The sequence below is a fragment of the Notothenia rossii genome, assembly GCF_949606895.1.
Source record: "Notothenia rossii genome assembly, chromosome: 6".
In the NCBI taxonomy this organism is placed as follows: Eukaryota; Metazoa; Chordata; class Actinopteri; order Perciformes; family Nototheniidae; genus Notothenia; species Notothenia rossii.
In genome coordinates this window covers 13,663,548-13,690,594 of record NC_136909.1, presented here as the reverse complement: position 1 = coordinate 13,690,594, position 27,047 = coordinate 13,663,548, and the positions used below count along the sequence as shown (strand labels likewise).

The 27,047-nt window shown below is 41.6% G+C and overlaps 1 protein-coding gene across 4 annotated transcripts; it reads left to right on the top strand.

Annotated features, from left to right (window-relative positions):
- Nucleotides 1–1,306: 1,306 nt before the first annotated feature.
- On the top strand, nt 1,307–27,047 carry LOC307045264 (ceramide transfer protein-like). 4 transcript variants are annotated; one of them, XM_079690800.1, is made up of 18 exons: nt 1,313–1,988; nt 2,608–2,742; nt 5,696–5,812; nt 13,386–13,493; nt 14,324–14,462; nt 15,193–15,288; nt 15,457–15,614; nt 18,269–18,361; nt 18,470–18,556; nt 18,705–18,797; nt 20,248–20,325; nt 21,733–21,828; nt 22,914–23,046; nt 23,137–23,207; nt 23,250–23,378; nt 23,592–23,721; nt 24,894–25,026; nt 25,431–27,047. In XM_079690800.1, exons 1-17 carry the CDS (start codon nt 1,899–1,901, stop codon nt 25,019–25,021), a joined length of 1,881 nt encoding a protein of 626 aa, XP_079546926.1. In that variant the 5' UTR covers nt 1,313–1,898; the 3' UTR covers nt 25,022–25,026; nt 25,431–27,047. The 4 variants fall into 4 exon arrangements, with proteins under 4 accessions (XP_079546927.1, XP_079546924.1, XP_079546925.1 ...); XM_079690798.1 differs by having other exon boundaries at nt 1,308–1,988; nt 23,137–23,378; XM_079690799.1 differs by having other exon boundaries at nt 1,309–1,988; nt 15,196–15,288; nt 23,137–23,378.

Sequence of the window (27,047 nt, the reverse complement as noted above, 5' to 3'; positions counted from 1 at the left end):
GGTGGGCATGTAAACAAATGCATACTGCTGCGCTATACTTTGTGGCCTCACCCAGTTGCATAGCGACACTTATTGTTTAGGTGTCTTTTAATAAGCAGGTAGTCATATCATTAGCTAGAACTAGCTGGATCTGATCGATATGGACATAAACGCGAGTGAAGTCTAAACTGACGGGAGAGTGAGATCAGCTGCTGCTGACGAGTCGACACGCAGCTCCGCATGATCACATGCAGCAATGAGCGGACAAAACACACACTTCAGGTTAGAATATCACACGTAGCTATTTTAATTACCTCTCAAACTTCCTAAACTATTTATAGATATGTTTAGTTTTACTGTCGGGTCACTCATTACTGGATCCGCGAGCTGCATGATATTGGCATAATAGATTGCCCGATCGGGCAACCAGCAGGTGAGGCTTCATTGCCCGAGCTAAATACTAGATGGCCCCGGGCCATCGGGCAGTCCTTAATGTCGAGCCCTGCAGTGTCTGTTGTTTACTGAGTTGATTCTCGCTAAGTAACCAACATAAGGCTTAGTCATCTTGCCAAATAGTGAGCCTGTGTTGATTTATGAAAACTATGTTAGAACTGGTTTATAAATGGTTCTTAATTATTAATAAAGTGTTTACAACCTAATTCATAACCTAATTATAAACCCATTATGAATCCTTTATAAGGGTAGTCTTATTGTAAAGTGGTACCGATAAAGCTTATTATTATTATTATTATTAATATTAACACATTATTATTAATGTTTAATATTATTTTTGTAAAACACTTTGAATGGCCTTGGGATAAAAGCAGAGGTTGGGAAGTACTCAGATGTTGTACTTATATAAAAGTAGGAGTACCAGAGTGTACAAGTATAAGTCCTGCAATCAACTCAATCAAGTACAAGTACAAAAGTATTGGCATCTAAATATACTTAAAATACAAAAAGTTAAAGTAGTCATTATACAGATTGGCCCATTTCAGAATAATATATATTATATGTTTAACAACTTTGTATAGTGCATTGTAGCTTGTGAACGTTATTCCAGATGTAATTGTTCACACTATTATTCAAAATCTGCAAAGTAACTAAATGAATGTAATGGAGTCAAAGTAAATGATTAACCTCTGAATTGTAGTGGAGTAGAAGTACAAAGCAGTAACAACATTAGTTAAGTGAAGTACAAGGACCTCAACATTTGACTTAGTGCTTACTTGGTTACTTTACATCACTTGGTTAAAAGGTGCTATAATATGAGTAAACTTGGCTTGGCAACGTGTTAGAGTTTTATCTTGAAGGGGAGTGTGTGCGACTTCCGGTGATCATGCTATTGTGTTCAACACCCCGCTCTCTTCAGTACACAGTAAAGCGTGGCTGCAGCTCCTCCCCCCGACTTGAATGAAGACAACCTCCTCTACTGCTAACCAAACTGCGGAACTACAGCACCGACACACACCGTCATTTGTAGCCTGAAGTTTAAGGCACAGCGTGAACACGAAGGCCTCCTTCATCGATCACTCTTTGCAGCAGATTACCCACCGCAGCTAAAATAGCTAACGAGTCACAAGTGGCTAGTTAAGTTAACGTCGTTTGACAGCTAACGCTAACTAGCTAGTCTGTTTAGTATTTCACGTCAGTTTCAAAACAAAGCCCGCAAAACGGAGAAGTTGAGAGTCAGCTGTCACCTGCAGAGAAGCTGGAGACTAAACTGAGTCTAAGTCTGTAAACCGATAAAGATACATGACGCTTTTCAGATCATGTTTAATACACTTGGTTAATGCTTAATTAAGGCTACTTCGTTAGAGAAACTGTCAGCAGGTTTTTGGTTGCAGCGAGTTTGATCTCATCCAGCAGCTACGCGGTTCTGTCGATATACATCAGATTTCCTTAAAATTTGGATTTAAATGTCCGAAAAGAGTTCATCGTCCGGTTCGGATGAGGATGTGGACCCGGAGGCCGCCCAGCATGTGGACGTCGGAGGAGTCTTAAGCAAGGTGAACCACTTTAAATGTTATATCGTATAATTCAGCTGCAGTGGTGTTAAGTAACTAAGTAGATTTACTCAAGTACTGTACTAAAATACAATTTTGAGAGACTTGTACTTTACTTGAGTAGTCAAATGTGTTGCTACTTTGTACTTCTACCCCACTACAATTCAGAAGTAAAAAGTGTACTCCACTACATATATTTAGTGTCTTTGGTTACTTTGCACAATTGGATTAATGATTTGATTACTGTGAGTTAAATTCACAAGCTACCCTGAAATATACAAAGTCATTAAAACTAGCTCCACTTTCCCCCGCTTTGATAACACATTAATGCATCAATAACTATAATAAAAATCATATATTATTCTGAAATGGGCAATCTGCATAATAAGTACTTAAAACGTTGGTACTTTAAGTATGTTTTGATGCTTATACTTTTGTACTTTTACTGACATTTTGAATACAGGACTTTTATTTATAACAGAGTATTCCTACACTCTGGTGCTTTTACTTTTACTCAAGTACAAGATCTGAGTACTTCTCCCGTCTCTAGAATCCTGCATAGAGGATGTGTTGACTGTTGGTTCAGCTAACTGTTTGTGTCGTGCCTCTTGTGTGTTTACAGTGGACAAATTACATACACGGATGGCAGGACCGATGGGTTGTGTTGAAGAACAACACCCTGAGCTACTACAAGTCAGAGGACGAGCGGGAGTACGGCTGCAGGGGGTCTCTGTGCCTCAGCAAGGCTTTTATCGCCGTAAGTATTTACCTCGATATGAGAAAGGAACAACACTGCTGCTGTCTCTGCAACAACAGAAAGCAGAATGATCTTAGCACCTGTCCGACTTTCCAGGGAATAAGAGCTCATAACCAGGGCAACCATGAAAGGCCTGATTTTCTGCTCCAGTGCTTTCGGAGTAGGGTTACCTCTCCCGCAGGTCTCATTGTTTGACCCTCACGCTCCCTGTCATTAGCATGGATAGAGTTGAACTTTAATTCCTTAAATCAACGCTCCTGAAAGATAGAAAGGGTAAACATTAACAAGTAATGAGGCTGTTTTTAAGATTACAAAGATAGGGTAGAGACCTGTATTTTATCCAAGAAATGCATTCCTGCTCAAACAGTCATTTCAGAACACACTCATACGTCTTCCTCCATGGCAGTTTTGGCACAAACTAATGTTTTTTATGGGTTAAAATGTAAGCTTTGACGACTGCACAGATCAGACCTGTATTCTCCCAATGAGGCCCCTGTGTTGGTGAGATAAGTTTAAATACCACACCGTGGTTAAATATTCACTGGGCTCTCTGAGCATACCGCCACCGTGTACAGAGGCCAAACAAATAGTTTTTCTCTGAAACAGGATTATACGACTCAAAACAGGATTAAAACTACAACTTGAAAGTTTACAGTTAAGTTTCCTTTTCCAGTAAGTGGGAGCAAAATACCAATTCCTGTGTTTGTGCAGACCTGAATGGAGCTCAACAAGGCATGTGTGTGCTTTGTAATTGTGTTATAGTAGGCTAACCAGGAGTCTACACAGTTTGATTACACATGCTCACTTATTTGGAGTAGTATGACCCACACAGTCACTTCTCACTGCCTCTCCCTTCCTCCGGTATAAAGCCTGTGCTGTCTACGGAGACGGTGGTATGAGGACTCAGGAATGCAGGAACAACCCTCTGCCTCTTTTCTTGCCTAATATCAGTATGTTACATGCTGTGTGTGTGTGTGTGTGTGTGTGTGTGTGTGTGTGTGTGTGTGTGTGTGTGTGTGTGTGTGTGTGTGTGTGTGTGTGTGTGTGTGTGTGTGTGTGTGTGTGTGTGTGTGTGTGTGTGTGTGTGTGTGTGTGTGTGTGTGTGTGTGTGTGTGTGTGTGTGTGTGTGTGTGTGTGTGTGTGTGTGTGTGTGTGTGTGTGTGTGTGTGTGTGTGTGTGTGTGTGTGTGTGTGTGTGTGTGTGTGTGTGGGGACACGCCAGATTGTCTTCACAGGGAAGCAAAATGTGCTGGAAATGTCACAGGGAAAATCAAATCTAAATTCCTATTGTCAGCCAAGAAGCTCAAACCAGTTCAAGCTCTTGTCAGTTCATTGGTGTTTTCCTTCCAGTTATATATGTTTGTACAGACAAACTTGTATAAACAAACATATATATTTGTATGTATAGTGTTACATTTTGTTTGGATTACATTTCAAACGTGTTTGCACAAACACTAGTGTAAATGCAGTTCATTTGAGAAAAAGCTTAGGTTTCTTTCCTGGGAAAAGGTTAGAAGGGTTCGACTGATAACCTTCTCTTTCCCAACACTGAAGATGCAATGCAGAAAAGAGCCAGTGCAGCAAGGATATTCAGGAGTGCCTACGCAATGGTAAAGAGATTGTCCCAGGCGCAATGAGAGAGGTATAAACCGGGCTGTAAAGCAGAGGTTTATGGGCCGTGTCGGATACAGCACAGTAAGATAAACTGCATTTCTCTGACCAGTAATGGCATCCCGGCTGGATGCACTTGGGCTTACCATTGCTTGCCCATCCTTATAGAGAAACTTAGAAAGCTACATGGATTTTTGACGTTACACCCTGAGGGAACATTTGAGCCTTTAGGTTAAATGTGAGAGTAATAGAAAGCATCAAAAGGTCAGAGAAAACCACACACCCCTGTCAACATCCCAGACACGCAACTTGTGAAATGTAATATTAGTGTTAAAGACAAAGTTATCCAAGCCCCCGTCAGAGTTGGAGTTGCTGTTGTCGGTAGAAGCAAATAAACCAGCACATGAGCATCATTCAGCAAATCTAATTACATTTTGCGCGACGTGAGGTTCTTGTCAGCTGACAGAGCTCCTGGCTCAGGCTCCTACCAAGGAGGGGAAAAAGGGAATGATTCAAGTGAACTTTGTCTAATTTATCAAAAGGAACCTTTGCAGAACAGATCTCTCCTCAGTTGAGTGCAGCGGTCACATTCCAATCTCATAGGAAACGGGAATTCTTTAGTCCACGTGTTTTGGGTGCCTCAGGCAGGGTGGGGTGCATTGTAGAACGGGGGAGGGAAATAGTTGAAAGATTTGGCCCTAATAGTGGAATGGAAAAGTTATGATGACCCAGGTTCAGGGGGAAGACGTGCTGAAAGAATATCTGTTTTCCTGCTCTGCTCTGCTTCGGTCGTTCAGGGTTGCGTCTGCCGACATGAGACATCAGTTTCTCATTAAAATGCCTGTTTATTGTGAGGCAGGGGCTTTCTGTGATGGAATCCATGTGTGTCCAGAATGTCTCTTCGCACTCAGTCAGTGTCGTACGCAGACACACAAAGTGGGATTTCTGCTCTGATTACAGGAAGTAGATACTTTGAGTTTTTATTCAAACACAGGTATCTGGTGTTGGTCACATGACACATGTGCTCTGCCTAATCAGACTCGGTTGTATTGCCAGGTAGGTTTACACATACGAGGAATTAGCTTTGGAATAAATGGTGCATACAAAGACACAGAAAGAAGAATCGAAGTAAAAACAGGATCATTATAACACTATTGAAACAAATGAAGAAAATGTTTACACAAAATATAAATATGTGAGAAAGTGAGTACAGTAAAATATGACAAATACTTCATTCAAAGTGGAGAGCTGTGTAGACAATATTAAAAGATATTGTTTGCATGATGTGCATTGATGTGATGATTTAATAATAACTATTTAACTACTCTCCTCTCTCTTTGCAGCCTCATGAGTTTGACGAGTGTCGTTTTGACATGAGCGTGAACGACAGTGTGTGGTACCTCCGGGCTGAGGACCCCGAGCACAGACTGCAGTGGATCGAGTCCATAGAGCTGCACAAGGTGAGTGGAGCAGGTTCCTCTTTCTCCACAGAGTTTCCTGAGCGTATCTCTGGCTCGTCTTCACACCCTGGTTGGTCTGTCACTCAGTCCGTCTTGTGATAGAGTTGTTAAGGGAGTTTGCTTTGAGATGCATGATAGATTAATGCTACAGATGCAGCTACCTGAATCCAGTCCCTGTTGTGTTGTAGGGATTTAAACAAATGTCCACTTTGCTTCAACAAACAAAACAAATGTTTTAGGGCTGTCAAGTTAACGCCATTTTTTTTTTTAACGCCACTAATTATTTTAACGTGCGATTAACGCATATGTATTTGGATACGGATATAGATACAAAAAAAGGTGTTTTAAACAGCAAGCCAAGCGCACAGCGATAGCTAAATGGGTGGCGGTGGGTACAGCTTGCAGGACAATTAACATTGTGGAGGACGAGGGGCTGGGAGAGATAACTCGGATCGCATCCAACGTGTTGACTGCACATAGCAGCGCATTATTTTGACCCACAGTGGGAACTTCAGTCTCATGCTTTGACTGTTATGAAGACAGAGGAGCGGCATTTCGCCGACAACTGTAACAGGCTTGTCTGTTTGAGCAACTGGCTCAGTGCAAATAAGTACACAGGGTTGGGAGAGAGTGTAAGAGAAAGAGAGAGAGGTTCCAGGTTGTTGTATTGAAAATATCAAGGAGAATCATTTGTCATTATCATTTGTCATTGTTCAAATGATAATGAACAAACATTTGCATAAAGCACATTTGTCCACTCGTATGTTGATAAGAGTATTACAAACTTGAAAAATATTCCTCTAAGGTACATTTAGAACAGATAAAAAATGTGCGATTAATTTGCGATTAACTATTTTTAATCGACTGACAGTCCTAAAATGTTTATATGCAAAACGTTGTCAGTTCCTCAGGCTACAATAAAAACGGTATCATTTAGTTTGCCTTATTAACCCACCGGAAATATTGCTTGCCGCGTTATCTACTTTTTTCCGGTATTTAGGTTCAACTCTGGGTCGGGTTGTTATTCAGAACTGACGGGGGAGTTATCTATTTTGTTTGGAGACCTGGGTGTGGCAGGACAGGGATTCGGACACACACACACCCCCACAAACACACACACACAAAACAGCCCTTCACCCTGGGAATGTGAGGAATCTGTAGTGAGGTGTTGAGGTGTTGAGGTGGGGGTCTCCCCTGTTATCAGATACCAGGCAGCTGCTCACTCAGCAAAGACATCAAGTTACCGTAAACAAAGTGCGTTGAGCACATAATACATGCAGTCATTGCTTATTTATAAATCATTAAAATGTCTGCAAGTTTTTACTCCCCCCCCCCCCCCCCCCCCCCCACCCTCAACCTCTGGTACTTACACTCGATTAATATTACTGTGTTTTTACTCGGACATGTCTTTTTGTAAAACATTTATGTGAATAGGAGACACATTTATAATTTATTTATTATTTATAATCATGTTGTTGTTCTTGCTTGTGTTGGCAGCATTAAAGAACTAAAGTTGAGGTACTAGTGTAAATGTAGCACCCATGGAAAAAGAATCACTCATCAGGCCAGCTTCTCCACTAAAAAGGAGCTGTGGATGTTTTAAGTGTGATTGGGTGTTGGCAATAGAGTGTGAGTAACTGCAGGTCTCTGGTCCATTAGTGACAGTGTGAGAGTATTCGGGTTGTGACCTACATTAACCTCAGTGACCTTAATGCAGCACTACCTGCAGCATTATTATAGGTGAGTGTGACTGCTCCCAGCTGGAGAGAGAGGGACCTGCACCCATTGCATTCTGGTTTTATTTGTGGCATGAAATCATTCCGCCTACCGTAGAATAGCCTCTTTTACTGCGACATAATCACATCTTGTTCGGAAAATGACATTATATTTGTAGTTTTCATTTTCATAGAACTGACAATAATTAAATTATCACAAATACTGTAAAAGTAGAACACATACAAACACACACTGAGCCCAATCTGTCACATCTGTTACATAATATTATATTTTCAATTGTAATCCCTTTTTTTCCTAGGGCTGCTCGATTATGGCAAAAATCATAATCTCGATTATTTGGGTCAATAATTGATATCACGATTATTAAAAACGATTATCCATTTACTTTGAAAACATCCATTTATTGGAGAATTTTTATGAAAAGTATGTTTTTAACAGTGGATTACCCTGAACATTAAGTATAATTCAACTGAAAAAACAATTAAAAAAACAATTATAAAAAAAAAAAAAAAGTAATAATAATAAAAAAATAATCGTTTTCTTTCGATTACGTTGTTTTCGTAATCGTTACAAACAATAATCGTAATTGCGATTAAAATACGATTAATTAATGGTGCATTCCCAGCAGCCCTACTTCTTCCTTTTAATCTAATCTATATCTGCCTCTAGCATTCACCTTAATGTCAGCATACTGTCGTGGAGCTCTGGGAAGTGACTTCAAATACATATTTTATAACACTTTCTAAAGCTAGTTATTGAGGGTTACTTTTGTATCTACCAATTATGTGAATATCTTACAATAATTGTGTTTGAATATGAGTCAAACTGTTGTAACATGATTACAGCTTTTTAATACCTCATACAAGCCATTTCGCAAAGGCACAATTAAGCTGTTATCGTACAAGGGGAAAAACTGTTTTTGTTCAAGTCCATTTGTGTTTTAATGCGTGGGTGTGTTTGTGTTGGTGATGGTGGAAAAGTTGTGCTAAGCGTAGGGACTTAAGTGCAGCTCTTGATGAATAATTCATTTTTGTTATCGCCTGTTCTCACAGCAACTAAAATCAAGAGGGACATATAAAACACTCGATCATACCGAGAAGACTGTTCCATTCTGCCGGATTCAGAGGGGTGATACGGGAGGCATTTATACATAGTGTTTCCACCACTTCTTCATGTTGGCACAGTCTGAACACTATTGACCCAGATCAAGCTTTACAATGGAATATTAGTTAGTAGAAAAAGAGAAAAGATAAAGGGGGGGTCAGGTGGATTGAAATTAAGCAGATAAATATGTCTCTCTCTCTCTCTCTCTCTCTCTTTCCCTCTCTCTCTCTCTTCCTCTCTCTCACTGTTCATTTCTCTCCCTCTCTCACTCCATCTCTTACATGCAAACACACAGTCATGCTTGCTAGCTCAGAGATGGATGCCAGACAAAAAGATGGACAACATAAAAAGATTTCACATGTCCGGGTGTGTGGTCCGTTGATTTAGTTTGGCAGCAGGAGTGGAGTGCATGTACGCCTTTGGGTCCATGTGTGTGTGCCTGAGAGCAGACCTGCTTCACTCTGCGGGGGAATCTCAAGACTCGTCCTCTTCCCGTCTCCTCTGCTTCACGGAGCAGCGAGTGTCTGCCACTCCCTCGACTGCTATGGAGAAGATGACTTTTCCTCTTCCTCCTTTCCCTCTCTTGTAGCTGCTTTCTTCTTTTACTTGATGAGCTATTAGCTGTGGCTTTTCCTCTCCTCCTCCTCTTCCTCCTCTTCCTTTCTGTTCCTCAGTGAGGTGTGTCCAGAGGCAGGGGAATACTGGATTTAAGCCTCTGAATTGTGGGAGTGTTGAGGGAGCGTCTGAGCCATGTGGGGGTCTGCACACCGTGGGGACTGCAGCAGTGTCCTGCTCTGCCTTGGCTGTTTCAATGGCCGAATGGTGGGCTTACAGCATGTTGGCATGCTGCTATTTCTTATCACTGAAGTCTTTTAGTAGTATGCAAGTGTTGTGATATGAATGGTAAACATGAACGATCCGTGTATTCCTCCGTACAACTTATTATTTGCATGCATGCTGATTTTTTACAAAAGTAGCTTTAATGGGCTAGCGTGAGAATTGAACTTCATGAGTCATTGAAATCAATCGATCACTATTTTGTCTTGCATGGCTGTGTGTGTTAGCATTTTTCCGACAGGTGATCTATCAAACAGCAATGTGTTCAGATGTGAAGAAGTGCCCAGTGGTTGCTATGGTCACTTACTGTACTCTCCTCTCATTAGCATCACAAAGCTGTGGGCGGAGGATGCCATCTCATGTGTTGTGTTGAGTGGGTGTTGATTTCTAGGGCAGGTGCTGAGAGATGTCACTCTCTGGTGTTATCACACGTTATTCTTCATGTTAATGCTGGATATCTTAAATTGCATTCTCATCCAACAAAACTCTACTTTACTGTATGTTATGTTTAGAGGAAGACTTATTTCCCCCCCCACTACATTTGGTTTTCACCTATCCCATAAGATTAAAATCATTGCCTACGCCTGGGTTAGATGGATGGTTCAAATAAAGCCAAAATACTTTCACCCAGGAGGTCGCTGTTTATGTCCTGTGTGGAACCAAAAGTCAAAGTTCCCTTGTTTTAATTGAAGTCTGTAACTTTAATAATATAATTGTACTTATTCAAAGCCAAACCATTTATATTTAACTAAACGTATCCAAGTCAAATTACCGCCTAAACCTTACCAAGTAGTTTTGTTTGGATGTGTTACCACAACCTTGTGTAGGATGTTTCATCAGTCTATTGCTTTAGCTCTTGGTACACGCCCAAACCAGGATATGCTGTTGTTATATTTCAGTAACCCATGCATTATGTAAATGTGTTGGATTTAAAAACTGAAGGACAGTGCTGTTAGACAAAGTTTCGCTCGTTTGAACTTTCTGTCAAATGTTACTTTACCCGTGTAACCGCCCAACTGTGATTCTCGGCTGTTGAAATGTAGGTTGTCTTTCTTTAAGTACTTGACATGTTGCAGCATGGTTATGTACCAATGAGGATGGTATAGTTTAGCTAAGGAATCATTGTGCAATTGCATTACGAAATGAAATCCATATTGCACTGCAGGTATCAACAGTTCAGTATTTGCTTAAGCCAGGTGATGTTATGCGCTTGGAAGACAAAAAGTCAGTGTCAATAATCTTTGACTTCTGTTTCAAATGTTAAAAAAGAATCACCTTTTTTAGCAATGTGACAAGCCAGCCCAAGCCAGAGCAACATGTTGTTGGAGATCTGACAGTTTAACACTTTGACTTAAACTTTCAGCACGTTAGAAATAGTGTATGCGCATTTTATAGACAGTCTTTAGACAATAACACGTTATCTGGTTGAGCAGCTCTTCTTCCTTTTGTATCATAATGTCCCTTATTCTATCTTTTTGAATGTTGCAATGTTTAATTACTTTTAGACATTGTCAGGTATTTTTTATGGCTTGAGCTTTCTTGTTATATTATCGAATGCAGCGTATTTGTATGAATTCATGGTATGTTTTAAACTCTCTTTATGAACCACCTGTGTAATATTTTGCTTCCTATCCTACATTATTTGATGCGGTCAGTTTCAACTAGGTAAATGCCTAAATGTATCACTTTACTCTTAATTTAACAGCCGCATTGGGATTGTAAGAAACAGCAAATAGTGACACTTTATTTTGTTGGTCTGATGTTGAGCACTTTACATCTCAGATCACTCTCTATTCAACATTATTTAGGGTCAAATCTATTTGTCTGTCACCCTGTTGTCAGTGTTGTAAGCCCCTTGAGGAGAGGAATGTGTGTTTGCTTTCTCTCACGTCTGTCACCTGACCCCCCCTCACTGTTCTCCCTCAGCATGCCACTTAGTGAACAGGGTGGGTTTACAGTCCCTTGAGGCCATGACTAAACCTCAACAAACATACATTTAAAACATGCCCCAAGCATGTTCAGTGTTTCCCACCGCCCCCCCCCCCCCCCCCCCCCCCCCCCCCGCCCCCAAGAAAAGCCAAAGGCCCCTTAACCTATTCGGGTTTCCCACGGATCCACCCCCCCCATAAATAACAAAATACATGCGAGTTCATGGCTACTGTAGCAGACAACGTTCTTGTTGCTCTGCGTTGCGTTGTAAATGAATGAGACACACCGGAGTTGAGGATCTGTGGGGTTTATTCTCCCAAAAATATAATGTACAATTTATAACAACAACAAATCTATTTGTGGCGGTCGATATTTAATTGAATCGATGCATACTAACACTGATGTTAGTATCCTGATTTATACGTAGAACCATTTCCGACCTTAGCCTTAATATTCTTCACATTACTGTGTCTACTGGTTGGAAGAAATGTGTGAATTTAACTTTAGGATCATGATGTTGGGTGATTCATTTGCTGTCTCCCTCTCTAAATGAGTAGATAACTGCTAACAGATGCATGATGGAGACACAAGAATATATTGGCTTTGGTTGGGTTGGCTGGGTGTGCATGCACATGCTCTGTGTATTCTAAAAAGCTGCTGAGTTGGCAGTCCCAGGCATCGCCCCGTCATAAGTTTTCTGTTTAATGGAACAGATGAAATCACTGCCACTCCCTCCCTCCCTCCCTCCCTCCCTCCCTCCCTCTCTAAAACCAGGCCATAATGTGGATCTGTATAATAACGCTATGTGAGACAGTACAATGTGTGTGCTGATAGAAACAACCTTACTTCCTTCAATCAATGCTAGATCTGTCCACTCAGTGTTTCTTAACCACTTAGTATCAGCTATACTGGCTGTCTTGATGCAACTGGGCATTTGTCAGCAGACGGGGTGTGTGTAGGTGTGTGTAGGTGTGTGTAGGTGTGTGTAGGTGTGTGTAGGTGTGTGTAGGTGTCTGTAGGTGTGTGTTGGTGTGTGTAGGTGTGTGTTGGTGTGTGTTGATGTGTGTTGGTGTGTGTAGGTGTGTGTAGGTGTGTGTAGGTGTGTGTAGGTGTGTGTAGGTGTGTGTAGGTCTGTGTTGATGTGTGTTGGTGTGTGTAGGTCTGTGTTGATGTGTGTAGGTGTGTGTTGGTGTGTGTAGGTGTGTGTAGGTGTGTGTAGGTGTGTGTAGGTGTGTGTAGGTGTGTGTAGGTGTGTGTAGGTGTGTGTAGGTGTGTGTAGGTGTGTGTAGGTCTGTGTTGATGTGTGTTGGTGTGTGTAGGTGTGTGTTGGTGTGTGTTGGTGTGTGTAGGTCTGTGTTGGTGTGTGTTGGTGTGTGTAGGTCTGTGTTGGTGTGTGTAGGTGTGTGTAGGTGTGTGTAGGTGTGTGTAGGTCTGTGTTGATGTGTGTTGGTGTGTGTAGGTGTGTGTTGGTGTGTGTTGGTGTGTGTAGGTCTGTGTTGGTGTGTGTTGGTGTGTGTAGGTCTGTGTTGGTGTGTGTAGGTGTGTGTTGATGTGTGTAGGTGTGTGTTGGTGTGTGTAGGTGTGTGTTGGTGTGTGTAGGTGTGTGTAGGTGTGTGTAGGTGTGTGTAGGTGTGTGTTGGTGTGTGTTGGTGTGTGTAGGTGTGTGTAGGTGTGTGTTGGTGTGTGTAGGTGTGTGTAGGTGTGTGTTGGTGTGTGTAGGTGTGTGTAGGTGTGTGTTGGTGGAGGCCCTGCTCTGATCTGGGTCAGCATTCCTCACTGCTGCTGCAGACGGCTAGAATTGATCTCCCCCTCTATGTCTGTCTTTAACGTTCCTTCTATATTGCAGGTTGTTAAATATGTCTTGTGCTCATACTGATCCTTTGTTCCCGTTTGTTTTCCTCTATTCTTATTATCCACATCCTTCTCTCTCCCTCCCTCATTCTGTCTGTTTTCCCCCTCAATCCAGGCCGAGTCGGGTTACGGTTCAGAAAGCAGTCTCAGGCGTCATGGGTCCATGTTGTCTCTCACCTCAGCAGCCAGTGCCCTGTCCGCCACGTCCACATCCTCCTTCAAGGTAAGAGCACCACTGTAGTGGCTGTTTATCCAATGCACCAGGTTTCTAGGCCACTTAGTCTGCGAGCATATCTTAGTCCTGAATCAAGTTCCATGAAATACCAAACATTTTGTGAAGACCCGATGTACTCGGGCAGCTTTAAAAAGAACATTCATTGAAAGTAAGTCACAGCGACACAACCCTACCAACCTGATGATTGAAAAGTATGCCATATGCTATAAAACTTCATTTGAGTACACTTTAAAACAAAAACTTGTTTTGAACGACACTTCAAGCATCTTACTGGTATTAAGTAGTTACACTCTTTTGGGCAAGCATACTGAATGCTGCACTATCAATCAATACATCTATTTGTCTTAGGGACCTTAACAGTTTGTAGAGAATACAACACCCTCTGTCCTTCAGACCCTCTCATCGGTCAAGGACAAACTCCCACAGAGAATCAAATATAACCATAACATAGTCCAATATACAAACGCTTACAAAAACACTGGTACAAGTTTAAATGATATTCAAATAAGAATATGCCATCATGCCAAAACAAACAACTTTTCTCAAATATAAATATTTGCTTAAGGTGTGACAATGATCACCAGACTGTAGATGCTACAGTAAATGTTTTGAGTCCCTCTGAACTAGTTCCATCAATAGAGATTTTAACTTTGGCCACATATTCAAAGTCCTGTTCCGAAACTACCAGCTAAAGGCTAGATCTGAAAGAATTTGGAAAACTTTGTTATGTTGACCTCGCCTTGTGTTTAAACAATAGAACGGAAATGAATCTTTCCCCTGACAGCTCACACTTCTTATTTCTGTCTCTCTCCGCTCAGAAGGGGCACAGGTTGCGTGAGAAGCTCGCTGAAATGGAAACCTTCCGGGACATTCTGTGCAGACAAGTGGACACGCTGCAGAAATACTTTGACTCCTGTGCTGACGTTGTCTCCAAAGATGAATTTCAGAGAGATAGAGGTAACCTGTGGCATAAAGCCTGTATAGTTTGAGATATGGATTTAAAAATAGGTTTTAAATGAGTTATAAGTAGGTTAAGATATATTATACATATTTAGAGCAGTGTGGACAAAGAGGAATCAGTGTTGATGTCTACTATTCAAGGAAAGACTTTATAGATGTAGCTTTGCAGGCTTCATGCAGTTTGAGAGTTAAAGGAGAGTGCTTGGTACGGAAACAAAAATCGATATCCACTTTAAGGGCACTTTGTGGGTTGTTTAATCGCTGAGGCAAAGGCTTTCTGTATACTTCAAAATCGCTTTCATATTGAAACCACTCAGTTGAACAAATATGTATTTCAATCTGAAAGATGCTTTTGCTTGAAATTAACCGTTTTGTCTTCAACAATTGACCAATTAAAGGTCCCATGTCATGCTTTTCCGGTTATTACCCGTCCCCTTGTGAAGGTTTTTCCAACAAGCCGTTTAGGACAGAGTGAATACACACACTATACAGAGATGCTGTTTGAGAAACTTGCACAATATAAATGTGTTTTAGTATACCTCAACAATGGAATTATGATCAGTAGAAATGGCCACGACATGGGACCTTTTAAGAAAGCAATTAGCAACTGTGGAGAAGTAAAGACGCCTGTTGAATATGGCCAGGTTGAGGTATTTCTGCCATCTTAAAATGTGCTTAACTGGACAGATAGATGTATCTAAGATGGCTGTTTCTCTCTTACCTGTAGAAGAAGAAGAAGAAGAAGAAGATGAAGAGGACTTTCCCAACACTACAAGAACTGACGGTGAATGTAATCACAACAACAATGGCAGCAAAGAGAAATGTGAGTTGAACTGGAGTTAACTCTTTTATTTCATAATCTCTGGAAAAAAATATATATTTATAAAAAACGAAATCATTTGATTGTGAAATGCTAGACAAGTCTGTGTGTCACATCAAGTCACGAGGAAGCTGTCACGCTCGGTTATTTATTGGTTTCTCTCCGTGCCAGTGTTTCCACCTGCCAGTCCCAAAGGTATGAATGGAATAGACTTCAAGGGGGAGGCCATCACCTTCAAGGCCACCACGGCAGGCATCCTCTCCACTCTGTCCCACTGCATCGAGCTGATGATGAAGAGAGAGGACAGCTGGCAGAAGAGAGTGGACAGGGTACGGCCTCGCACTACACACACACACACACACACACACACACACACACACACACACACACACACACACACACACACACACACACACACACACACACACACACACACACACACACAGATTAAGATCACTCAGTGTGCTAAATGTCGTGTCATGTTTCCTGAGTGGGCGTGTCAGCAGTCTGTGCTGTGAGGGAGGTTTAAAGAAAGCTAATCACTAGGGATGGGTACCGAGCCCCGGTATTAAACGGGCCCCGGGGCTGAATTATTAAAGACCGTGGTACCGTTAAGCTCCGACGTTATCGGTCTTTTTATCGGCACTTTAGACATGTAAAAAATATATATACAAAATGTGTCTATGATTATTTTTAGTATTTTCGATCTTTCCAATCCAGACGAGAGATCTCTCTCTCTCCCCCGCCTGCTTGGGAGGGGGCGGGGCAGTTTACACACACAGCTGCTACATGCGGCAACACACACATGGAGGAGATGGCCGAGAGAACGCGCTCCAAGGTGTGGTTAAACTTTACCCGTCTTGATGCTCGTTGCCTAAAGTGCAATAAGAGGTTAGCATGTAAGGGCGGTAACACGAGCAATTTGTCTAACATTTAGCTAAAGTGCACCACATCCAGACGGAGGAATGCACCGGGTTCGACCGTCTTTCTAGTAGCTCTGTAGCCCCCCCCATCCACGAGTAACGTTTCCACGTCAGGTGTTATGTATGCTAGCAGCAACACACGGAGTTAACTCAATTATACAAACATGGGTTAACGATTAGAGGTAACAGTTATTTATTTTGTTAAAGTTTAAGCCATTCTGTCATCAGATTATTTAATACGATTTGTTAAAACATTGTTGTTTCTTTTGATGTGAAATATTATTTATTTAATTTCAATAAAAAGCAATGTTAGTTTTGTTCACAATTTGTTTAGTAAGTTTACCTTATTTTTTTCTCTCCAAAAGAACCGATAAGAGTACCGTTAAAAGACCGGACCGATAAGCGGTATCGATAAAAGTAGTAGTACCGTTAAAACCTTAACGATCCCTACTAATCGCTGCCTTCCATCATCTTTAGGGAGTTGGTTATTATGACCAAGGGTTTAGTACTGTTGCCCTTTTAGATGATGAAGTTGTGGTTTGATGATGAGGCGAATTGTGGAACATGTTAAGCTGCTCTAGAGGGTGGTAATTTAGCAAGAAATTGTGCAATACAGCTCCCAGTTCAGCTGCCAAGTTTGCAATTGTAAAGCAAGGTGGTGTGAAATAAATATTTGCTTAATTAGTGTTTAAAAAAGGTTTGGCAAAGTGTCGTCAAATTCTACCGTCTAGATCACCAATTTTTTTTTTATAAAGCTTCTGTACAGGTTGTTACTGAAAAACAACTTCCGGTATATCTGACATCATTTAGGTGACGTTAGACCAGTTTCAAAATAGCCCACCAGAAGCATGGATACACCTGTTCTCACACTGAGCTTTAACTCTATTGTTATTTGGAGTTGTGCCTTTTGTTTCCATCTCTTCAGCTTTATCTAGAGAGCGCTCTGTGTCTTTAGAGGCACTCCTCATGCTCACATCCTTCTCGGCTCAGCTTATGTTGTCAAACCAGTTTTTTTTCTTCCAGTGTGTAAATGCGTTTTGCCCAACCCTAAAACCTACAAAAGCCGGGAAGTGCTTTCAGTTGGTTTGACTGCTCGGGTGAAACTACCTCAATCTTATCTGTGTTTGGTTATGTGTGTGACGCTGAGCCACCGCAGTAGGGAAATAGAAACAGTTCAGAACACGCTCTCGAAGAAACAAGACTCACACCAAGAGGGGATTTAAAAAAAAGAAAAAAATGACTGCCAAGACTTCATGGGTCAGTTTGTGGAAACCTTCGCTACAAAAGAGGGCAGAGCAGCTGAAGTACCAGACACAGAGATGGATACCTCTACAGACCTGCAGCCTTTTCTTTAAAGTAGGTCTTTCCGTCAGTCTGGTGGTGACACAGCTGACAACAGGTTCGCCTCTTGTTCTTTATGTGGTATACGTCCACACCCTTCTGCTTACCGTGTTTAGTTTAATATCCGCTATTGCTTTTGCTATGTTAAGCCACGATGAGCTATCTTTCTCTTTTTGCATTATGTCTGGTTTCCTCAATGGTTTCAGTTACACATGAAATTAAATACGCTTGTTTTGAATCATTTCCACTGGCAGAGAAACCAAATTCATACTCTGGTTTGTAATGTTTCAGTGCTTTAAAGTATTAGAAGGTGTTAATAGTAATATGATATCTCTAGTTCTTGATTTTAAAGCTGTTCTTTTGACTTCACTTGGTTGATTGTGTGAGACTCTGGCAGGTAATGACACATTAAGTAAAACCTGTTTCCAGCGCACGCAGCTGAATGATGCACGTAGTGGGTTCGACCAATCGTTGGCGACATGCTGCCCTCTCTACCCCATTGGTTACCCTTTATCTCCTGTGATCTGATCAAAGAGGCTTTGTCACAGAGTGAACATGTTATCTGACTCTGCGACATGAATTCCTGTAGATTGTTGTCAAAGGTTAAACGGATCTCCATTTCAATGCAGCACAGTTTGTTTAAATGAACACTTTCTATTTCACACGCTGTGGTTTATTGTTTAATATAGTTGCAATAACAACATTCTCTGTGTGTTCAGGAGCTGGAGAAGAGGAAGAGGGTAGAAGATGCCTACAAGTCTGCGGTGAATGAGCTGAAGAAAAAGTCCCACTACGGAGGACCCGACTACGAGGCAAGATGAAATAAGAAACCATAAATGAATTAGAAACGGCTGATAAGCGACATCACGTGTGCACTTTTATCTTCCTGCTCTGTTGCTGACATCGTTTGCTTTCCACAGGAGGGGCCCAACAGCCTGATCAATGAGGAAGAGTTCTTCGATGCGGTGGAAGCTGCTCTGGACAGACAGGACAAGATAGAGGAGCAGGTGTGATGAAGCTAAACTCAATGTCCTGTCCTGTTCCTCTCTTCCCTATCAACACATTTAAACCATGACAAATGACACACAGCTGCTGAGAGGGCGGGTTGCCTTGTTCTGTTGTATCTTCCTAATCGTCTCTCTCTTTGTCCCTCAGTGCCACTCGGAGAAGGTCAGGATACCTCGACTAAGCCCCGTTCCTCCGGGTGACGCCTACTCCACCATCGGTACACACCGATACGCCATCAAGGTGCTCATCACATTTCTTATTTGTCTTATCATTGGACGTCTTGTTTCCGTTCTGCTTGGGCTACCTGATGCAGGTCTCATCACTCTGAAGTCTTTAAAGAGCAACTTGCAGGTTTTTTTTTTTAACTACATTTATGCTTAACCTTGGCTGAAAATTACAATTAAAAATGTTAATGCAGGATTTGATATGTTTTACAAGACATAAGGGCAGGAAGTCAGAGGGAAAGGAGCCGTTTTGAGCTCTGCTACTAAAAACTGCTTTTTTTTTAGCGTCATACGTCAAACGCGTCATATTACGTCACATGGGGGAGTTAACTTTCTCGGACTCGTTCTCTGCCCAATCCGCGGTAGTAGTTTGTAGTTGGTTTGAGCGGTTGTGATTTAGTGAGCTGGTACTTTTTCGGTAATTTTACATTGCATTTCACCATTTGTAATCATGGTGAGCTGGAGTTTGTGCAGGTCCACAGTTTCCCTCACAGGAAAAGGACTGGAGCTAGCGTTCGTTCCTGGGTGCGTTGTGCATCCACCTCCCTGCAGCACATACTCCGTCTCCACAGCTTTATCAAGAAACCGTATTACATCTCTCTCCCCCCCTTCGCAGCTCTCTCTCCCCTCCGGTACACTGCACCGTAAGACGTAGTGTGGAGTTGCATTAGGTAACGCGAGATACGGCTGATACTTGCGCATTAGTTTCTGTTATGGATCAGTGTCAACAGTCCTGCCAGTAACGTTACTATATTATCAATACTACTTTAGTTATAGCCTGATATATGATAGCTAACTTTACAATGTTGTGATGTGACTGACGTTAGCTAACATGCTAACGCCGGTCACTCACCAAGACAGCTGCTCTGTTCTCCACTGGTTCTCCTCACACCACAGCTCAATTTCTCTCCGATGGCTGCTCCTGGTCTCTTGGACGCATAGCAGGCTCATAATTATAATCATATGCATTCGAATATATATTTTCAACCTCTTCTGTGTCAAAACTAGCATTGTGATCCATGTTTATTCATACGTTACACCGGCCGCTCTCCCCCTTGTTTCCCCCGTGTTACGTCACACGCGGGAGGTCAAGTGCGGAGGCTTTTTTATGCGGAAGTGAAAATGTCTTACTAAAACGACGCCAGATGTCACTGTAGTGTATATGTCTGTATATCTTTTTGAAAATCTAGTGTATTCATCATTTTCCTACACATTTATTCACTGGTGTCTCTAACCTGCAAGTTGCTCTTTAAAACTCTGAGCTTCTCATAATGAGTCCATGCTTCATCGTAATCGATCCTCACTGAGAATCAGTTTGTGCTTATTGTAATCATTGGAGCTGCTAATCATAAGCTGTTCATATGAAGAGCTTCTTGACCAGGTTGTGATTTTGTTCTCTGCACTGGCGCCGCTTTCTTTTTTGTTTCTTATTCTTTTCTGTTTCCATTTCCCTCTCTGCTGGACAGCCCCATAGCCACTCCTCTTCCCTCTCCTCCGTTGAGCTAGTCAGTGCCTCCGATGACATTCACAGATTCAGCGCTCAGGTACTGTATTTGGTCAACAGAGAGCACCCCTATCTGCTGCCAGAGCTTGAACAGATAGCATGAGAATGCCTACTAACCAGTCACTCCAGTATTTAACTAACGTATCCTGTGCTTTAAGTTGCTTGTTATAGGAGGTTTTTACATTCAAACTTGTATCCATCGTGTGACGCATGTTAGGGCTGCACGATATATCGTGTCATGACGATAATCGCGTTATGCGCATGCACGTTATTCACATTTTAATTTATTTTTTGGTTAAATATAGTTAAAGAAATACCAATTGTATAGCATTTAAAGTTCAAGAAAGGATGGTTTACAGACAAAAGAAACCGTCTTTTCTTCAATTCCTGTATTTTTTCATATCGCAGGGGAAAAAAATATCGCAATATGAGTTTTTTCCAATATCGCGCAGCCCTAACGCATGTATTACGTAAAACACGAAGCCTGACCAGACAAAGTCCCTGGAGTGACTGACAGGTTGATAAGAAAAACTGTTATTTTAACGCTGCATGACTGGAATCTATTCACACTCTTCATTCCTGCCTCCTCCTCTCTCACATCGCTCTGTCCTTCACAGCATGAGCACGCATTAATCCTTTAATAAAACCCCCTAGCAGGATCAAGTGGTGTATATTTATTCGCTTACAGCTCGGTGGTTAATCTATTTGCTAAGGTTATTCCTAAGATTCGAAATGGGAAAATACTAGTTGACAATACTGTGCAGTGTTTCCCATACATTGATTTATTTGTGGTGGGCCGCCACAAATAAATATCATCCGTCACAAATGGATCTCATAAAAAATATATATATATTATAATTATTCTTTTTTTTTTTTATTCTTTTTTTTTTTTGATGGTCTAATGGATAGTGAGGTGGGCTGATGATCGGAAGGTTGCGAGTTCAAATCCTGCCTGGAACACCACTACTAATGTGCCCTTGAGCAAGGCACTTATCCCTCGGTTACTCCAGGGAGAATGTCCCTGTAATTGGTCATTGTAAGTCGCTTTGGAATAAGGCGTCTGCTAAATGCCTAAATTGTAAATTATATTTTTGGGAGAATAAACCCCACAGATCCTCAACTCCCGTGTGTTTCACTCATTAACAACGAAACACAGAGCAACAACAACGTGGGGGGGGCGGTTGCGGTACGGTGCCCCCACAAATACAATCAAATTCTGTGGGAAACACTGCTGTGATGTTATAAAAACCTCTGTGATCAAATACCAGCACAGTCGCTGTGAGTGTTCATTGCTCAAACCTATAAATCATTCGTGTAGAATAGAATCAACTTGATCAGAGCATCCCTAATGCAATGTATTCACAGCATGTCCTCAAACAGGCAGTTAAAGAAAGATACAACACTTACTCACATAATCCTTTAATCAATGCCTGTTTCTGTCTCTTAGGTGGAAGAGAATGTGCAGAATCACATGACCTACTCTCTTCAGGATATGGGTGGAGATGCCAACTGGCAGCTGGTAATAGAAGAAGGAGAGATGAAGGTGAGTGGAGAGCACCGAAGCTGCCCATCAATCATTTCCCTTTCATTTCTCGCTATTCACTTTTCAGACGAGGCTCTGCGGTTGCAAGGGGAAGCACCGAGAACACCCGTATAAGCTAGGAGAGGAAGAAGACCTATTAAAATATTTAAATGAGCCCAGATTGGCCTTTTTGGGGGTTTTCCTTTCCTTTAGTGTGTTGCATATTTACAGGCAGTAGGAGGAAAACAAAGAGCTTTGTGAACGTTAAAGCATGTAAACATGTCAGAGTAGAGGCACAAATATAAATCTCAGAATGAGCTCTAAAATAAAAATATACATGCCACAACGGATAATCCAATAAATCCATGCAATAAGAACTAAGTACTGTAGGAGCCATGAAACAATTCACAAAGCGGTATTTCTTTCTAATATTTCTCAGTGTTGTTATATTAGCTCTAGCGTCACACTTTATGTCAAAATGTGTTTCTTTAAAGGTGACCTATCATGCAAAATGCACTTTTGTACGTCTTTTATACATGAACATGTGTCCCCGGTGTTCCAGGGAACTCACCAAGTGTCAGAAAACACAACCCTCTCTATTTTCCTCCATACCCAAATCTCTTAAAAAGGGGCTGCAACGGATCTGATACAGACTGATCCAGATTTGAACACTTCTCTGACGTCACAGAAGTGGCGCTACGGCTACTGGGCCAACTCCACCAATCAGGAGGAGACAGCCACGGACATTGCCGTTGGAAAGCGCTGGAGACGCTGTAGTACATATGCCAGGCCTGTAGATGGTGCTGTTCTCACAGAATCAGCCCATGCAAAGACAGTGTTAAATTGAGCGAAATGAGGAATGGCTAAAATGCATGATCTGTTTGGTATTTTGACAAATAAAAAGTATAAATATGCCTTATATAGGTATGGTCCTACACTATATTATTCAAATATAGCATGATGGGTCCACTTTAAATCACTACAAGAACAAAAAATATATAAATTCAGTTATCCCTCAATGGTAAAACAGTGAGGTTGCATAAAAGGGTCATCGATGAATTGATTTGTTTTAATTAATGTAATAATTGTATTGTTTTCTGTCACAGGTGTACAGGAGGGAAGTGGAGGAGAACGGTATCGTGCTGGATCCTCTCAAAGCCACGCATTCAGTGAAGGGCGTGACGGGACACGAGGTCTGCCACTACTTCTGGGACACGGCGGTCCGAATGGACTGGGAGAGTAAGTTCACTCAGAAGTCACCGTCATATCAACACCGTTTGACTTTCTCTGTTTGAAACTCAACAACTGACTGATCTCTGCTTCCTTCAGCCACTATTGAAAACTTCAACGTTGTGGAAACGCTCTCTGATAACGCCGTCATTGTTTACCAGACGCACAAGGTACATTCCTGGTGGTTTCTGAACGCCTCTGTTGTGTTTCAGAGAGTGTGGCCGGCCTCTCAGAGAGACGTGCTCTATCTGTCAGCCATCAGGAAGATCCTGTCGACCAATGAGAACGACCCCGACACGTGGCTGGTGTGCAACTTCTCTGTGGACCACAACGATGCCCAGGTAAGATTACCTCATCGACACCTGTCAATATCATGCAGTAGAGCGAGGGCGATGTGTCAGGGTTCAAAGTGCTGTGATAATTATACATTTGGTTCATTTAAGCATATCATCACAATAACCTTTAACCCCCAGGCCCTCTGTGTCAGATAACTAGAGTGAGACTTGTGGCAGCTTGGAGTTTGTTTTCATTTTACATTTTTGTTTTACTTCCAGCCCACAAACCGGTGCGTTCGTGCCAAAATCAATGTTGCTATGATCTGCCAAACGCTGGTCAGCCCACCAGAGGGGGATAAAGAGATCAGCAGAGACAACATCCTTTGTAAGATCACCTACGTTGCCAATGGTGAGTGTCTCTCTCCAGCCCATTAAGGTATAGATCTGTGTTTATAGATCTGCAGCCTACAGAACAAAGCACCTCCATCAGCATCAATCTAATAATGTACCTACAAGCGCCTCAAGATTAACTACAAACTACTGTGAGTACCAGAAGGAAGAGTTTTAGCTGAGGCCTGACCCCTAATACATTCGGGTCAAAATGACATTTCTTGGGTGAAGATTGATGTTACTGTATTATGTAGTTTAAACTGTACACACAACATCTATTGCACGTCTGCCTGTTTGATTCGTTTAATTTGTGGGAGTCTTTACTTTTTCACTGCAAAGGCCAAAGGACAGATGTTGGATGTCGTATAGATTAGAAAAAACCCCTGAGGCAACTTTATTATTTATAAATTGGGCTTTAAGATTGAAATGTGATGCAACTAAAACCCCACAAGTTATCTAAACTACAAAAGAGAGATGGAGGAAAGCATGAATAATGTCAGAGACTATCTGACATTATTCATGCTAATTCACTGGCAAGCCGGTACAAACCATTTGAGTGAATAATAGCATCAGGCCAGTAGGAGCTCAAATATCCCATCAGCCTAAATAAATTCAGCTCGAGTGAGCACGTGAGAGGTTATCTGGGGGGACGTTTGTTTTGTTGACTACTGAGAAGTAGCTGCCAGTCACAGAAGTGCCTCAAAGAAAACAAGTGCCTGTAGCTTGCTTCCTACTATTTTTGTTTTATGTTCATTCCTAATTATTATTATTATTATTGATGATGCAGTATGATGTTACTGAGTTGCTATTAGTTTGTGTTTGACAGCCTTTCCTCAAAAGATTCAGAACAACCTCACATGAGCCGGTGTGTCTGCTGCTCTTTGTACAGTTAGCTGGACCGAGAGTGTGCGTGCTTCCGTCTTTCAAGTATTATTCCAGACTTTTACTTCCCATTACTTCCTGTAGGCGGGTCTATCGTGACATGAAGCTGCGCTGGAGAAAGTATCCAGAGCCAGTGTATTGTTTGTGAAGCGGGACAGGTCAGGGGAGTTTAATAAGACAATGCCACTAGAGGGCAGCCTAGACCTGTTTGTGTACAGTTTGCGCTCACTGTGGGTTTAAGTTAGATGAATGGTGTTATTCTCAGTAAGCACACTCAGTTTCCTGATGATTTCCTCTGTGTGTCTGCAGTAAACCCAGGAGGCTGGGCGCCGGCCTCCGTCCTCAGAGCCGTGGCCAAGAGAGAGTATCCCAAGTTCCTCAAACGCTTCACCTCCTACGTCCAGGAGAAAACGGCTGGGAAGCCCATCCTCTTCTGAACGAGGTAACCAGGGGCAGTCGAACACTCATTACACTCAAGACATGGTGCTTTATCTGTGTTTAAATGTAAGGGGGGTTCGTTTAGCATGAAACACTTGAAATAACTAAAGGAAAGTGAGGTCATAGAAAACTAGTTCTGCTAAAAAAGTTAGCAATGCAGACCTAAACATTTCAGATGTGTGTATCTCACACTGCACTGTAACTTTAATGTTTTTATTATCTTTGCTTTTAAATTCGTGTTTTTTAAATGCCATTTTATAATATGTTTCTTAATGTCTTTCATTTTTGTAAAGCACTTTGAATTGCCTTGTGTCGAAAGGTGCTGTATAAATAAACTTGCCTTAAAAAGAAATACAAAATAGTTCAGCTTTTCTTGGATATAGATTTTTTTTAATCTTTTTGTTTCAGGCTTGCGGAGGGCCACGTTCGCCCAGTGGAAAGACTACATTGTTCAGTGTTGAACCGACGCTCAAAGACTACATGACCCATTGTCTTATCAATAAGAATGTGTTAAACTACTACTCGCAGGACCCTTTATCACCCAGGACGTCCTGCTGGACTCGTGCTTGTAGAAGAGACTGGTTTTACGCCTTTAACCCATCAGTAGTTGTCGTCCCGGCAACCATGTTGTTGGTCATGGGTACACTTGTATGTCACTTCAAGAATTGCCTAAGCGGTTTTTGAATTGTTGTTACCAATGATTTGCTTTATTTTGTAAATTGTTTTGTACATTTCTTATGATTACCTATTTCTTGACTTCTGTTTGGGTTTGCTTTAATCACTGGTATTACAGCTACTTGTGTTGCTGCTGCTAAAGTAACTCCATGAGAGAGGAGAGTCGATTTTGACAAGAAAGCGTTGATGAGGTGTGGTGCAGCGTCTCCTCCTCCTGCCTTCTCCTGTGCGTCTGGTGATGACTCTCTTCGCGGTTTGGGGCGGGGGGGGGGGCAGAGCCGAAAGCTTTGAAATCTTTATATTTCTAGATTGTAATGAAACTAGCTGTCAGAAAGCACCAGGGACACAATGTATTGTACAGAGAAAATATGTTTTCAGTTAGTTTACCAATGTGAGAAATGTGAATTGACTGTTAAATGCTTGAATTTGATTACATTCATGGGCCAAGGACACCTGGAGCAGCAGATGAAGTCATGTTGGACAATATCTTTGAGACGGTTGAAGTGATAATCAATAATTGGATATAAGTGTAGTTGACTGTGGTCTATAGATGCTTATTTGCGGCCTACTGTCAGTGTGTATTTGTCTTTAAGCCCCACATAACACAGGTTTTGACAGTTGTTTTGCAAAAGGCCAGCCAAAGTGTCTCGTGTAAAGTTCCCTCTCTTTTATTGAGAGATGAGTGGATACGTTTTATAAACCCCTGATCTCATGAAAAATCATTCATGAGTGTCAGGTTTTTAAATGAGTCCCGCTGCTATTGAGCAAGATTAGGTAACTTTGTAATATGTTGAGTAACCTATCATCTACACCCCAGACTCTTAGTGATACTCTCACATTACATTTCACACGCCACACTACACTACAGTGGCCTCTTGCCCTTTGACTGATAAACTACCCCCAGAATGCCTTGGACACCAAGATGGAAATCCAGGTTATATTTACTGTACAGCCACCAGATGTGCATTTATCAACACTGAAATGAAGCGGGGTGGGTGGGGGGGAGGGTCAGCATTTCACATCATCTTACCTCAAGATTTAAATTTACTTTAGATTGTATTTGATGAAATCGAAAGTTGGGAGTTTTGCAATCACAAAGAAATCAGATTTTCGGTCTAAGGGGTCAGAATTAAGGAAGGATCTGGATTATTGTTTTGCTGATGATTACAAGAGCTAGATCCACGAGCAATGTCAGCCGAAGAATGCGTTTAGCGTTTTTAATTTTGATATTTTGTCTGTAATCTACACACTTTGTATATTTCTAAGTTGTACATCAGAAGTGTTATTATTTGCACTAAATGTAATGCAATTTGACAATGTTCTGTAAATTAAAATTGTTACACAACAGAA